The sequence below is a fragment of the Neopelma chrysocephalum genome, unplaced genomic scaffold, assembly GCF_003984885.1.
Source record: "Neopelma chrysocephalum unplaced genomic scaffold, ASM398488v2 Primary Assembly neopelma1_23, whole genome shotgun sequence".
Classification (NCBI taxonomy): domain Eukaryota; kingdom Metazoa; phylum Chordata; class Aves; order Passeriformes; family Pipridae; genus Neopelma; species Neopelma chrysocephalum.
Window position 1 is genome coordinate 4262522 of NW_020897691.1, and position 14916 is coordinate 4277437.

At 38.5% G+C, this 14916-nt stretch overlaps 1 protein-coding gene across 2 annotated transcripts in view; it reads left to right on the forward strand.

Moving 5' to 3' along the window:
- Nucleotides 1-420: 420 nt before the first annotated feature.
- ERO1B (endoplasmic reticulum oxidoreductase 1 beta) overlaps nt 421-14916 on the forward strand; it is a 29749-nt gene continuing 15253 nt past the window's right edge. For both annotated transcript variants that reach the window (XM_027684828.1, XM_027684838.1), the window contains exons 1-6: nt 421-534; nt 4901-5020; nt 7961-8044; nt 8427-8468; nt 12535-12617; nt 14463-14536. In XM_027684828.1, the coding sequence (XP_027540629.1) occupies nt 436-534; nt 4901-5020; nt 7961-8044; nt 8427-8468; nt 12535-12617; nt 14463-14536 (502 nt within the window). In that variant the 5' untranslated portion in view covers nt 421-435. The remainder of the gene's footprint in view (nt 535-4900; nt 5021-7960; nt 8045-8426; nt 8469-12534; nt 12618-14462; nt 14537-14916) is intronic.

The window sequence follows — 14916 nt, forward strand, 5'->3', positions numbered from 1 at the left end:
TCACGCGGCCCTTCCCGCCGCCGCGCGCACGCGCTCAGTCACCCCCCCCACGCGCCGCCGCCGCTTGTTTTGGAGGCGCGCGTGGTCCTCTCCGATTGGGCGGCGCTGCCGCCGCGCGCCGTGTCCCGCCCCGCCCCGCCCCCGGCCTGGGATCGGAACTACAACTCCCGGGATGCCGCGCGGCGTGGCCAGGGGAGCGGCGGGCGCTGGGGGCAGCGGGCGGCGGTGCCGGTGCTACGCGAGAGGAGCCCGTGCGGGTGGCGGTGAGCGCGGCGCCCCCGCCCGACGGGTCCCGCCGCCCGCAGGAGCGGCCGCGCCGGCAGAAGGAGACGCTGCTGCCACCGCCGCCGACCCGCCCCGCGTCCCTCTCCTTCCTGTGCCGGCGGCGGCGGGGCGGGGGTTGCCCCCTCCTCCGGCAGCCGCGGCGGCAGCAGCATGAGCGGCGGCGGCGCCGGGCGGAGCGCGGCGGCGGGGGCACGGCTGGCGGCGCGGCTGCTGGCGCTGCTCGGCTGCGTCCTGACAGCGGAGGCCCAGGTGGGGACTGGCGGCGGGCAGTCGGGACTGGACGGGAAGGAGCGCGGGGAGAGCGTGGCCGGGCAGGGATGCGCGCTGGCCGTAGGCAGCGCTGCGGACCCCCTTGGGGGGCAGGAGAGCACAGGCTGGAGATGAGGTCACTTCGGGGGGTCGTGGGGGGTAGCTCCGGGCCGTGTCTTGTGCAGCCTCCCCGTGGAGAAGTCGGGTATCTCTCGCTGAAGTCTGTAGCCCACGTCCTTCCCTTTCCATCCCTTGCGGCCGGCGTCCAGCCTGGGATCGGTTCCTCCGGTCTCCGGGGAGAAGTTGGTTGACCTGGGAAGCACAGAAAGCACCAGTCGGTGGATGTTGTGCCGAGGAGCTCTGGGTGGGATCGTGCCGTTGGCTTCAGGCAGAAACTTGGGTGTCCTGATGAAGTCCATGAGAAACCCATATGTTCGAATGGTGATGCCAGTGCCCGGACTTGGCTTGTGCTTAGGTCGTGTCTGTCTGCCCACGTTCCAGAGAAGGATGAGAACGCTTCTTCTTTCTATAAGCTGCCTTCACAGCTTCAGGAGGGCAAGCGTCTGTAGTTGGGAGTTTGCTATTTGTGAGCTGCATGACTGTGACTGAAATGAAAAGCTGGTGTCGAGTGGGAAAGGCTTTTAGCTTGGCCAAAGACATCAGAGTGAGTTTATGAAGCAATACAACGTCCACGTGGAAGAGAGTTTGTCCTCTGAATTGCCGTTTTTTTATTGTAAGTTGAAGTTTCAGGTTTAAAAACCCATTACTTTAGTAGCTATTTTAGTGTGACGAAACGTTAAGGAACTGGAGTTCTCAAAGAAGCCATTAATAAACAGGCATGGTTTTCTTGTGATATTTGGCAGAGAGATTAGTTGTTGCTATGTCATAAAATTGTTAGCATATTGTATTCGGAGTTTGACTTGCACAGGAAAAAGATAAGCTAGCCATTAGTTTTTGAAGTCATGTTACCTAAAGCTTTTCTCACATTCTGCAGCTATGGAGAAGTAAAACATTTAAGAAACAAAACAAAACAAGGTGTCCCAGGTGGTTTTCTAATTGTTGAAGCAATTAAAGGACAACAACCTGTTAACACTAATACGGTTGTTTGTGTGAGTAGACTGCTTCTTAATATATGAATTTATTCAGGTTTTTCTTAATGTTGAAGTGCTGAATGCATTTCCCTTTCCAGATTTCATAGGGAGAAATTGATGCGGGTTGGACATTGGCTTTTTCTTCTGAAAGGTTGATTTATCTTGGAGAGAATAAGAAGTTTTATGTCTCCAGTATAGCTCTGATACTTGTTCAAGAACTAAACTGGGTTTGACAATATCTGGAAATACTTTGATAAGCATATTGGAAATGTAAAAAAAAAAAAATAGCAGCTACTCAATGTTAGGTGACTTCTTGAATACAAATTATAGCAGGCTAACGATTTTAGAATTTATTGTAGAGTTCAAAGTAATTAAAAGATGAAAAGAAATCTTGGTAATTGTCCATTGTAATAAAAGTTGCGATAGCTTACAGTACTGTTGGGTCTATGTTTGTGGACCAGATTAACTAGTGCAGTTCAGTTTTAAAAAGGCAACATACCAATTGTGTGAATAACAAAGTAGGTCTTGCAATGTATTATTTTAACTGTGTAGTACACTGTTCTTATTTCGATGTCTCCAGTTGGAAAAAAGAATTCATTGGAAGATCCAGGTGTTGACAAAAACAAAACAATTTTCTGCATGTTCTTAGAGTGTTCCATCTCACACAAGTGAGAGCACTGAAGACAATACTTGGACTAATAAAGAAACCCTCTGACTGGGGTACTTGAAGGCTGTGTTGCTGTTGTATTACTGTGCTATGAACTGATTCCACTGCTGTGCAGTATTGGTGCTTCATATGTGCTGTCAAACTATTTAATGAATTGTGGTTTGGTACAGATATAGCATAGTTTAATTTTAGGGCATGCTTTTCAAGGAAACATTGATTTTGCTATTTTATGTATACAAGGAGCTAACTGTTCCAGTTCTGAAAAAGTTGTGAGGGAAAAAAATGGAGAATTTAGTTTGCTTGCACTTGTTACTCTGAATTAATTTTTCTCTTCATGATTTCTTAGACCAGTTCTAGTTTTTGGGGAGGGTTCCTTTCTTAAACTTCATTGATCTAAGTAAACTGTACCACATTTTTAGAGACATTCTTTGGATTGAGATCTTAGTTGAATAAAAAGGCTTCAGCTTTTTATTTTTTCCATGGGTATTTGACTCTGAGTGTAACTACTACATGTTTATCTGGGACGTTTTCCCCCTGAAAAAGCATTTTCTGTTTTGCATAGATGGTAAAATTATTTTTGTACGCTGGTCATGAGCTGGTCGTCAAAATAGTTTCCTACTCTTTGTCTTCTGAGTTCAAAGAAAATTTCTTGTATCATCCTATCTATGCAGTTTAGTATTATTTGAGCAAAATGTTGAGAGTTATCTTTTTGCCTTTATATATTGTAATGAAATGTTCTTCTGTTTGTTTTGTGGTATGGTGTTACATTTAAAGGCCATAGCTTTACATGTTTCTGCCTGTGTGCCATCAATAAGAAAATCTGAAATTTTTAATGAAATCATGATAGATTAAAATGCATGGGGGTTTTATTTCTGTGAGTATCAATAATAACATGTTTTGTCTTCTGACTTTGAAGTTGGCAGTCATGTGGGCTGTGAGCATTCTTGGCTTTGTGAAAAACCTGTAATTGCACATTGGCTCTTTCATAGTTGTTTGCCCAGGTTTGAAGTTAGATAACACTAACAAGGCAAGCATAACAGCATGGAAACTTTTGGGTAAAGTAACTTTCCTTAAATTAGTTTTACTTCATTGCCATATCACTCTGCAGAATTGTGACAGCCTATTTAGTGCTCAGGAAAAGTAAGATCTACATAGAGTAAATTTTCCACTTATGTGCTTTATTGCCATACCCTTGCCTCTTTATTCTCACAGAGGGTTGGGGGAAATCCATTTTCCAGGCCTCCTTTAGGCTTCATAAAAGGGCAGAAGCCTACAGTTTGGTTTCTAGTGGCTCCTTCACATCAACTTGATTATATAAGGGTATCTGTTCTGTAAAGTACTGGAGTGATTTATCATGCATAAAACAGATTAGATGATTTCATAATCTCATCTATGTGAAATCTGTGGAGGAAAAAAAAAAGCTACAAAATATTTGTCTCCTTTTACACATAATCTTTTAATAGTCAAAAGTTCTTCTAATCCCATGCAAGATATAAGATGTGTGGGCGTTCCTATATTAAATGCTTTCTAGGCCGTCATAGATCTCAATGAATTTCCTGCCTGGCTGAAGAATAGTAGCAGTAAACAGCAGTGTTTGGTTTCATTTCATTAGAAGTGGTTTAAAGCCTTTAAACTCATGTTTGAAAGGCCTTTCAAACATGTATGTAGTAGTTTAAGAAGCTGTGCTTGGGAGCAGTTAATTTAAATTTATTGAAATTTATCATACAAATGTTCCTAGAATCACACTTTCAGTGTTTCCACCTTTCAGTAAGACACTCTCAGGGTCTCAGCAAAAGTGCTGCTGTAGCCTAGTCTTCAAAGTTAGTTGGACCTGTCCTCTGCTACATGCACAGTTCTGCCTTGCCCTTGTGTGTTGGCAGTAGCACTTCTACACTTGCGTGTGCTGCTTTTCACAGACTTGGTCTTAACCTAGGACAGTACCTTGAACCAGCTTGCTGTCCTGGCACAAGAAGAGGGATGAGACCTGGAAAGTTCAGACTAAGTTTCACGATAGATTTACAGCATTACAGTATTTACAGATCCCTGCACCTGGTTTTCGTAGGATTTGTTTGTAGAATTTAACTATGAAGTTACAAATTTCTTGGGCACAGAAGTACCTATACCCCTTTTCCCCATGCCTCTAAAGAAACTAGATGGGGTGTTCTTACACTTTGAGAAGTATAAAAATGACAGTATGTGACTGTAGGGTTTTTTTAGGCAATTCAACTCATGAGCATTTTGTAGGAGAATACTTGGTATGCAACCCTGCTAATATACCACGTGTTCATAGTTTGGAAAGTCTCGTTGCTCATTCTACAGAAAGTACAGAAACTGTCAACAAATTTCAGGGCTGCAGTTATTAATCTGGCTAGCACTGATTCAGCATTGCATTTGGAGGTGGATTTAGCTCAAAAAAGTGTTAAGGTCTTATTTTCTGAGTGTGTAAGGTATGTTATAGAGCATTTTAATGATAAGAAATAAATATTTGCCATGGAACTACATTTCACTAGTATTTCTTTCAACTGCCGTATTTTTTCTCTTTAGAGGGTTTTTCTGTAGTTAATATTCTATTTCTATATTAAAAAATTTTTGTGTATTGTTTCAACAGCTCACAGGAGTCCTAGATGATTGTTTATGTGACATAGAAAGCATTGATGACTTCAATACTTTCAAGATCTTCCCTAAAATACAGAAACTACAAGAACGCGATTACTTCAGATATTACAAGGTACAATAATAATGGTATTTTCCTGAATATTTTAAATAAAATGCAGAAAATACAGGAAGGATTATATATCAAATCAACTTGCTTATGTTAAGCTGTCTATAAGAAACCCACAGCTCTTTAATTTGGTTGTAGCAGGTACATGACATAGTAGTGGTAATTAGATTGTCCAGAGGCAACAGCAAGATCCAAAACAAATGTTGATAATAAGTCTTGTTTGCCGTGTTAATCCTGGAGTCAGTGACGGTAAATCATGACTGCTTTCATTCAACCGATAAGTGGTAATTTTAAAGGTAGTGCCTTTGTACTGCTGCATCTAGAAAAGGATCATATATTAGCAACTTTCTGACAGCATGCAGTACTTGTCTTCTAAGAAATGTGTGTAATTTGAAATGGAAATATTGCTATGATTTCCTTTTAAATTGCTGTCTTAGTTCTGATTTTAGTGTTTGCTATCTAGAGAACCGTTATTCTTTTGAGAAGTAAGTAAAACGATTCCATTTTCAAGTAGTATGTAATATCACTTTTTTATTACTTTAACCTTTTTTTTTCCCTCTGTATTAGAATATGATGTGCAAAAGAAGACTGGAAGCCTGATATTTTTCTTTTCAGATATGCTTAACTTCAGAGTGAGGTTGTATTTTGACTGAGCTAATCAGATGGTTGCCTGTCCCTGGAAAAAGAAGGTTACACTCCTCTAGGGCAGACCATCCTGCCCCCTCCCTACTTTTAGCTCTTGGTTAGGTCAATGCATCTCTTTAACCTGGTAGATTTTTAGTTTGGATGTTTGGATTTGTCATTGGTAGGAGTTTTTGTTGGGGTTTTTTTGTTGTTTTTGTTGGGTTCGGGGTTTTTTTCTTCTCAGGGTGTAGGAAGTTATCTAGCTGGTCTGGAATCACACAAGTATTAACGTCATGCAAGATGGGGTTAGCAATTTGAGGAAGGAGAAAAAAAGTACTAGACTCTTCCCTTTCTATTCTGAGCAAGCAGTAATGTGTATCTGCACCCTGAATCTCTTGCTACGTGATATAGTTCTAAATTTGCTTTCTGGGAGAAACAAGATATGTGCAACTTCCGTACTAATACTTGACATAGTAGTGGTAATTAGATTGTTCAGAGGCAACAGCAAGATACAAAACAAAGTACTTGAAGAGGAGCAACAGGTATGCAAGGTTTCATGCAAAGTAATTTCATCCTGCAAATTTAGAGCTAATCTTTATTTCAACAGCAGTTCTGCAGTTCATACCCTAATGGTGTGTTACAATCCTGCCTCATCTTTTATACTGATTTTCCTAATAGCTTGGCAGTTACAAGGGCCAGTGTGCAGTCCACCCATCACCACGCTTCCCTTAGTCCTTCCAGTTGTGACAGGGAAGAGTTTGTGTTTTACAAACCAACTGAGTAATTAAGTCAATGTTCTTCACTCCTTCCTGTCTGAATAAGCAACATTTTTTTTAAAATATCCCTGCACAGAATGGATGTGGAAATTTTGGAGGTAGGCAATGACCATCTAGGTCAACTATAGCATAGGGGAAATATACTTGTTCTGGAGTGAAAACACTCCTACCCTGAAGTAATTGAATTTGTAGTAGGAACTTGGATTGTGAAATTTTGTAACTACAGTCACAGCAGTATTCCTATGGTATTACTAGTTCAATAGCCATAAAAGATCTCAGATCTTAGTGTATAATAGTGAATGGATGAGGTAGTTTTTATTTAAAGGCCAGACAAAACTTCCTTCATAGACTCTTGCAGAAATTGTGCTAGATGGTTTCTAGATAGTAAAATACTTCTTAATGAAAGAAATAAAAGAATAAAAAATTTTGTCTTCTTAGTTTTATACATTAAAACACAAACTATGGGAGCCTCATGATAAAGAATCTATCTTTTAATCTGTGAAAACTACTGAGTAATACTCTAAATTATAATAATGAAACCCAATGCTTCAGACCTTGAAGAAAGTAGAAGGATGTTCTATGTAGTCAGTGCATGATTGGTATTGATTAAAGTACAAGTGCTATACAAGCTCAGTTTGTGGGTCTGCTGGTTTTTAGTGCTCTTCAGTCATTCTGGGACTAGTATACCTTGATTTGCATGTGTTCTTTCTGAATTAATCTGCAGTTTATACAGCAGTGTTCTTCTATTTACAATATTCCTCTGTGTAAAAGCAGTGACTGCCTGCTTACTTCTATCTTTCTCAGTATGTAAGCATTTTTTTATTGAGGGTTTACTTTGAAGATGGTTGTAATTTAGCTGGTCTTCTTTTTTCTGGTAGAAATAGGTGGGAGGGAAAATTTTTATATAATAGGTCCTACTGTAGAATGCATAACTATTTTGCACTTTTTTTAAAAAAAAGATGAGTGAACAAGTACAAAAAAAAAATTTTTTTTTTCCTAGGGATGGTGGTTTTGGATTGAATAGAAGAAATGAGGGGAAGCAACCTAAAATCTCTGCTTTTATTGTATCTGTGCTAGCATGGTTTGAATTGTAACTAGAAGATATTTGTCATCACTCCTAAGAAGTCGTACCATCTGCTAAATGTCTGTTAGGTTGTTTTAACTGAGGAATCTCTATAACATTTTAAAATAATAAGCTGTTTTCATTGCTTGAAATCCAAAATCATCCAAGCACGTATCTGAATTAGTAAACTTCGGTGGTTAGAGATTTAATTTGTGGTTTAATATACAATATGTTTGTGTTCATTCACTGAAGACCATTATCATTAACAATTGCACTGCAGCAAGCTTCAGCTTCTGTACTCAGAGAGTAATTAAAAGAAACTAACAGACTGACCAAACCCCCACAAACTTAAGGTATTACATATAGCTCTTTTACCTTGTATCTTCTCCTTTAATTTAGAGGATTTCCTGATACTGAGACCTCTTTCTTCTGCAGTTGCCTTATGTAAGTGTTGGTTATAAACTTTTGTTTTCTTATTTTTAGGTCAACCTGAAGAGACCATGCCCATTTTGGGCTGATGATGGCCATTGTTCTATCAAAGACTGTCATGTAGAGCCTTGTCCTGAGGTATGGATCAAATAATATATAATAGAAAAAGGTTTTTTGGCTACAAGTTTGCTAATTTCTGGTGACTAGTACTGTACTAATGACACGTAATGATGAGAACTTAAGTAAAAATGACAAAATCCTTTACCATTCCAAAAGTAGAAATACAACCAAAGTATTTTAAGGTCATAGTCCTCTTATGAACAAGTGGCTAACTTCAAGAATAAGTCTCTTCTAAGCTCTAGCACTGTTTGGGATATCACATGTTGAAAAGGTAAAGTTAATTATTTTTTAAAAAGTTTGCTTTGACCTCTATAGGGATGATGCTTAATTTGTAGGTTTTAATCAAGCATAAACATTTCTATGAACAGTGTAAAACCTGTGATTTATTTTTTTGTTTTAGAGCAAAATACCTGTTGGAATTAAGGCTGGGAGCTCTAATAAAGTAAGTACTCATTTATTTTCCAAGTTCTTTCTTATTTTTTTTTTAAATCTTAACATTACAATAGCTGAGTGACTTTTTAGTACAAACCTTCAGTGTTGGCATAGTGATGAAATACTTAAGATAACTGATCAGTTCCTATATGTGGCTTTACCTTTTTACCTTTATGTATAATAGTGTTTCTGACGTAGCTGGTACTGTCATGTCATTTTGAGTCTGTCATAGCTTGAGAGCTGGTGCAGACTGAATCAAAGAATGGCCAGTGAGAGCAGTACATGGCCGCAGAATTCCTGTTGCAAAATTGTTTATTCATTTCTAAGTACAGGCCAGCTTCTATAAAGCTATAGGCTAAGATGCATTGGTGCTGTAGCAGTGCAGTCTTTTTTAAGAATCGTATATAATCACAACCTCTAATGTTAAAAGAACCCAAACAATTACATGCAGTTTTTCTATGTCTAATTTTCAGGAGGTCATTACTCCAGAGATTATTTGGTCATTAGTTTAAAGACAGTTTGGGCCAAAGTGGTCAGTTCAAGCACAAGGAGTCAGTTTGTGCTCTTGGCTTTTGCTTGCTTTTCTCTAAACCATCCTTCCTAGATCACCAAGTGATCTTAGCAAAGCTGAAAAAGTAAAGGGGGTATATATGCCTAGGAAGAGAGGTCAGAGCAGAAAGACAGATATAACCCTTCCCTACCCCCAAATCCCAAACACAGTGCCCAAGAATAGGGTTTTAGCAGTTGATGGGATAATGGTGCCCAAATGAGAGATCTTCCTGTTGGGTGCCTCAGCTGTCTTGTAGACTCATGTCCTGATTAACTGTCCTATCCTACCTCCACCCGCCCCAGTGCTTTCTACCTCACTGGGCAGCCTGAGTGTAGTTCACCGTATCATAAATGACCATTGGCATTAGGTTTAGACTTCATGCAAGGAAACATTATCAAAGATAGCTGAGAGGAATACTATATCATGAATTGGTGACTTGTGTGTCCTGCTGTCTTGAGCAGTGCAGACAAGTCAGCTCAAGCTTTAGCTCAAGAGAAGTCTTGTCTCCTGTTTATACATAAATTGTTAACTCACTCTGATGTAAATGCTGCCTCTTCATTTAAAGATTCCCGGTAATCAGAAAAGAAACATCTTTCTCGCTGACATGACTTACATGTCAGTTATTCACCATTTCGGCACAGGCAGCAGTAGTTGTTCTGGAAAGTTGACACTGTTTTGGAGAGGAAGATCATGTGTTTTAGCTGGATAATCTGTTACCAGTTCTCTTTTTCATTGATTCTTTTCTCTCTCGAGCTTGATTGTAGATAAACTGACTCCTGGAATACCATAATGCCTCCTAAAGAGGCATTGTGAATCTTTAAAGACTGTTTTAGAAAGGATTCTTCTAGCAGGCATTTGAGCTTCATGATGGATTAATCTTGAGAGCCATAAATTGTTAATTAGTAGCCAAGGATTATGCTGTTCTTTAGATACTTCACATGAGCATATCAAATTGGACTTAGGAAGTGAAAAATCAGCAGGCTTTGCTTTCACCGCAATAAAGAAACTGGGGTAGCTTCTTTGGGAAGCTGTCATTTGCTGGTGTGTTTGCTACAGTGGTTTCCTTTGAGTTGCCTTGCAGGTTGTTGCAACCAGCTACAGTACTGAACGTTGGGTGATTCTGCACCTTCAATCTGCAGTAGAAGTCACTAATATGTGCTGATTTTCTGTCAGAGAAGCAAGTATTTCTGCAGGAAAATTGTCATCAGGACTGACATAAGTCTTATCTACACCATTTTCTTACTTTTTTGGTTCAGTTAAAAAATCTTTATTGGAACCAATTAGAAATTGACAACTTGATTTAATATCCTTTTTAAGGAAATGTCAAATTCATCTTAGTACGAGTGTTTTGTTTCAAGTACTATGCGAGTACCTAGTGCTACTAGCCTGTGTTAATTTCCCATTTTGAAACTTTTGTGTCTTGTTGCTTATCCATAAGGTATTGGGTTAAAAAAAAAAAAAGTGTTTTTTCTCTGGGGACATATACGTCTGCTTTCCCTCTTTCATCCTGATAATGTCTGCCTGGAAAAGATGAAAACAACCAAAGGCATCTTTTTAATAGTTGAGTGGTTTTCTGTGGCTTCTGTGCAGTTTCCCATTACCTTTCTCTTCTAATGTAGAGGAGCTTGTAAACTTCTGGCTTTATTTAGGCTTTTGGGGGGGACTTTTTTGTTTGTTTGAGCAATAAGGAGAACAGTTCTTTTGAAAGCTCATCTAGCAGCAAAGACCAAGGTTACACTTGCACAGATTCTCCATAGGAGTGCAGTTAGCAATAAAGGATCTCTTTTTAATTCTGCACACCAACATTAGCTTTTTGAAGTAGTGCTGGAGGGGCACACAGTAATTTCTCCTTCTATAGTCCTGTTTCATTTGAGGGGTGACCACATATTTTGGGGCTACATGTTAAAGAACTATCATGGCAGCTGCTGTATAAATCTTTGAAGCAAGGGGCAGGATGCAGTAAGTCGAGGTTACAGCATTTAACTTAGTAATTTGCTTCCTACCCTTCTCTTTTCTGTTTTTTTTTCCAGAAACTGCTCTTAGGAGATCCTGCTTGGCAGGAACAGATTCTTTGTCCTGATCTTGTCAGGGATCACAGAGCACTGATAGCTATTGCTGTTAAACACAGAATAGGGAAGGCTGGAAACATGTTTTGAGACTTGAATGTTCATTGTATTTGAAGCCTTAAATTTAGGAGTATAATCTTGGCAGTAACCTTTTTTCACTTCAGGGTAGGGATTGGTTTGCAGCTCTAGACATGCAGAATGTTTACTTCAGCACTCAGTATGTTATTTCATCAGCAGTATCTGTTTCAGTCTAGGTCAGATCCATTCCTTGTTCAGATTTTTCCATTTAACATCCATATGATGCTAAAGAATGACCTCCCATATCTGTCAAAACCAGGAAAATTGAGTGAGAAGTTCCTTCTAGAGTAAATATTTGTTATGGTCAAGGGCCCTAACAAGGTTTGAGTTATTTGGGGTTTTTTAATCTCCTTCACTTCTTTGGTCTTCAGTAGATTCTGCTGTTATCTCTTGTATTAGTTCTGGCAAATGCATTTTTTAAAGCAAGTCATCTTGCTTACTCATATGAACGGTTTTAATTAAATCCTTTCTTTTTTTGAGAAGTATTGGGATGGTACTTTGCCGCTGGCATCTTGACCACAAGTCTGTCCTCAGAAATGGATTATTCTTTCTTTAAAAATCATAATTTATTATCCAAAAACACCAAAAAAGGGAAAATTAAGTTTGTTTATCTTTTATGAGAGCACTGTTGCTACCGTTTAAGTTTCAGAACTTTTTGAGCTTTAAACTGACAGACTGAAATTCCCTGCTAACATAACCATATTATTGTAGAGTAATGGAATTTAATATTTAATTCTTTAAGTGTTCTCCTTAGAAGTGTTCCAGAAGTAAGTCTATTTTAGTGAATTACTTTTTAAAAAATACTTTAGAATCAAAGTTCAGCTTAAATACTTAAATTCTGTCTTTAAAATACACAAAATTTGAGTTCAGCGGGAAAATCCTCTCTTCCAATCCTATGCACATCGAAAGCAAGCCAATGAGTTGGATTAAATGAAACATGAGGGTAAAATAGCCCAAACTGGTAAATATACCTACTGAAATGATAAATAAAACGAGGTATGGTTATAGTTGCAATATACAAGGTGTGACATTGCTTGTCTTTCAAGGTCCTTTTATGAGACTGAATAACTATCTGAAACATTCCATTTAGGGTGTTTCATAACATAAAAGAATTCAATTTAGAAAAACGGCAAAACAAAATTTTGACATCTTTAGCTGAACTTTCTGTAATAGTTAAATACTGAGTGAAATCAGCCTGATGAAATTATGTGTAGAAAAATAGAAGTAAGAAATGTTTCAGAATTACTTGCTGCTTCTAGAATCTGAGGATTTTCTCTGATACCAGGCAATTAACTGCTAAACTTAGAAATAATTTTCACAACACCTGTTCTTAGAGTATTTTAAGTAATTAATTTACATATGAAATATGACCTTTCTTACAGTATTCAAAAGTGGCAAACAATTCCAAAGAATTGGAAGACTGTGAGCAAGCTAACAAACTGGGAGCAGTTAACAGTACCTTAAGGTATGCTGTGATTTACATCACCAGTACAAAAATAGTAAGGAACATTTTATTTTGTCTGTCTGGTTTGGGCAATGTGCTGGTTTTTGTTCTTCATTCTTTCCATAACCCATTAGAAAGGAAATATGAAATGATGCATGAACATCTAAAGGTAAAGGTGTTAAGTAGACTTTTTTTTTTGTTAAAGTACATTTTGATATTATTTAAAAGAGCATAAAGAGTCAGAGGAAAATTGCAAGTAACCCCACCTTTTTTCTACCCTTTGTTCTTGACTACTGTGATGGATTAAGAGATTTTGTCCTGCTCTGTCCCACTGTTACACTGATGTACCTGTTTGTGGTCATGCAGTGAACCAGATCAGGGAGCCTGTTAGTTACTTTTGTTGTTGGCAAAGTTATTTGTAGGTCGGATCAATTCCCTGATCTTGCTTATTGCATGGCACTGTCAAGGTTGGGTTGGAGGAATTCTGCAGGAGTTGCCGCTGAGTACAAAAGTGTGAGGAACAGCATTTAGGAAACCTGGCATTCTATTAGGTTACGTACCTTTGAAAAATAAAAATAGAAAAACAAATCCTTCACTGTTGATGGAGACATGTGCTGTCTTTGGCCAGAAATTGCAGCAGTTCTACCTGATAGAGATGTTGAAACTTTCTTGTTCCATGAAAAAACAACTGCTTCTGCCTGGTGTGTGGTGTTTTAAACCAAATTGGGAAGAGCCTTTATCCAAGGTTTTTTAGGGGAAATAAGAAACTATTAACTCTGATCCACTTCTGTAGGACAAAAGAACATGAGATTGAATATACAAATGGAGACCTAAAGAGAAGGCCTTTGTGAGAGTAGGGTAGACGATTAAAGTTGGGAGAGGGCAGGTAATGGATCCTGCAAGTGCAGGAAGACTTTGTGCTTTGTAGGCAAACCTCCGTGTTCTCTGCCTAGGAGTGTATCATCCTCATGGTTTTGAATTATTTTCCTTTATCAGTTGTGTTTCTTGTAATAATCAAATCTTGCCTGCTAGTAATTACCAGAGAGTTTCCTCACTTAATGCCAAGTATAAAGTCTCCTATTGTGATTTGGCAGGTGGTTAGAAATTTATCTTGTTGTAGAATTGCCTCTGTTTGTAAAATTGAGCTATTACTGATTCAATTAAATGGAATAGGTTGTTTTCATTATTTCAAGGTGCTTCACGTCAGCCTGGAGCAGAGTTCCAAACCTTAAGTTTGCTTACATTTTGCTGTCAGTAGTGTGGCATCAGTAGTTCTGTGCTGCACATAGGCATAGAAGTAAGCTTTTGGCACTATTTGTGTTTCATAGTATGGGAACTTCAACACTGTCTCCCTGGTACACTTGTCTCTCTAGCACTTCTGAAAATGCTAGAGTGAGTGGAATACCATTATTATTTAAATGGCTTACGAAAAATCATGTTCATAGAGTAATTTAGCTTGGAAGTAAAAAGCGAGGCTAACTATTGTAGGTTTCATTGAAAGTATAAGTTATGAAAATAGCATTTCTGCTAAATTAGTACTTTAAAAAGTGTTAAAAATGAATGCTATGAACATCTCTTACCAAGCTCTAACTGAAGGAAGAGGACCCACTGCACAGTTCATTCAAATAATGATGGTGAAATCTGTGTGTCAACAATAAGGTGACTTTGAAAGTATTGCAGTTGGTGCCTGCTTGAATCTCTAGGCAATTAACAAGCCGAAACTCCGTATATTCTCGAGTTTCAGATACAGTAACTCAGAATTCAGTTCTGAGTTAACTGCTATATGTGGAATGTATTTCTTTCAGTAGCTCTTATTGATGTTGTTCATTTAAAAGTTTAAAATGAAATGTGTTTTTCTCCCCTCAGTAACCAAAGTAAGGAGGCTTTCATTGACTGGGCAAGATACGATGATTCACAGGATCATTTTTGTGAACTTGATGGTAAAATGTTTAAGCTTTTTCAGTGTTTATTTTATTTACTGTATCTTTAAAAAACCCACAAAAGATCATAGTTTCTCTGCAAAAAAAAATTTTTAAAAGGTTTTAATTTTGTCCTAAGTGGAAATGTGACAATTCATATCATTTTTGTAATTTTACAAGAAGAATTTTGTAGCCTACACAGTGCACATTCACTGTTATCTCCTGTTAGTATAGTGAACAGGAAATTTTTATGAAAGTAAAAAAGGAGGTAAATGGGGGGGGGGGGGCAGCATATATGTATTTTTTAAAAGCTTCTTTCAAAAAATTGCATTTAGCACAATTATAGGACAAATTACTTGCAGCTGATTCAGTTTATTACTACTGCATTATTTTTTGTTGCT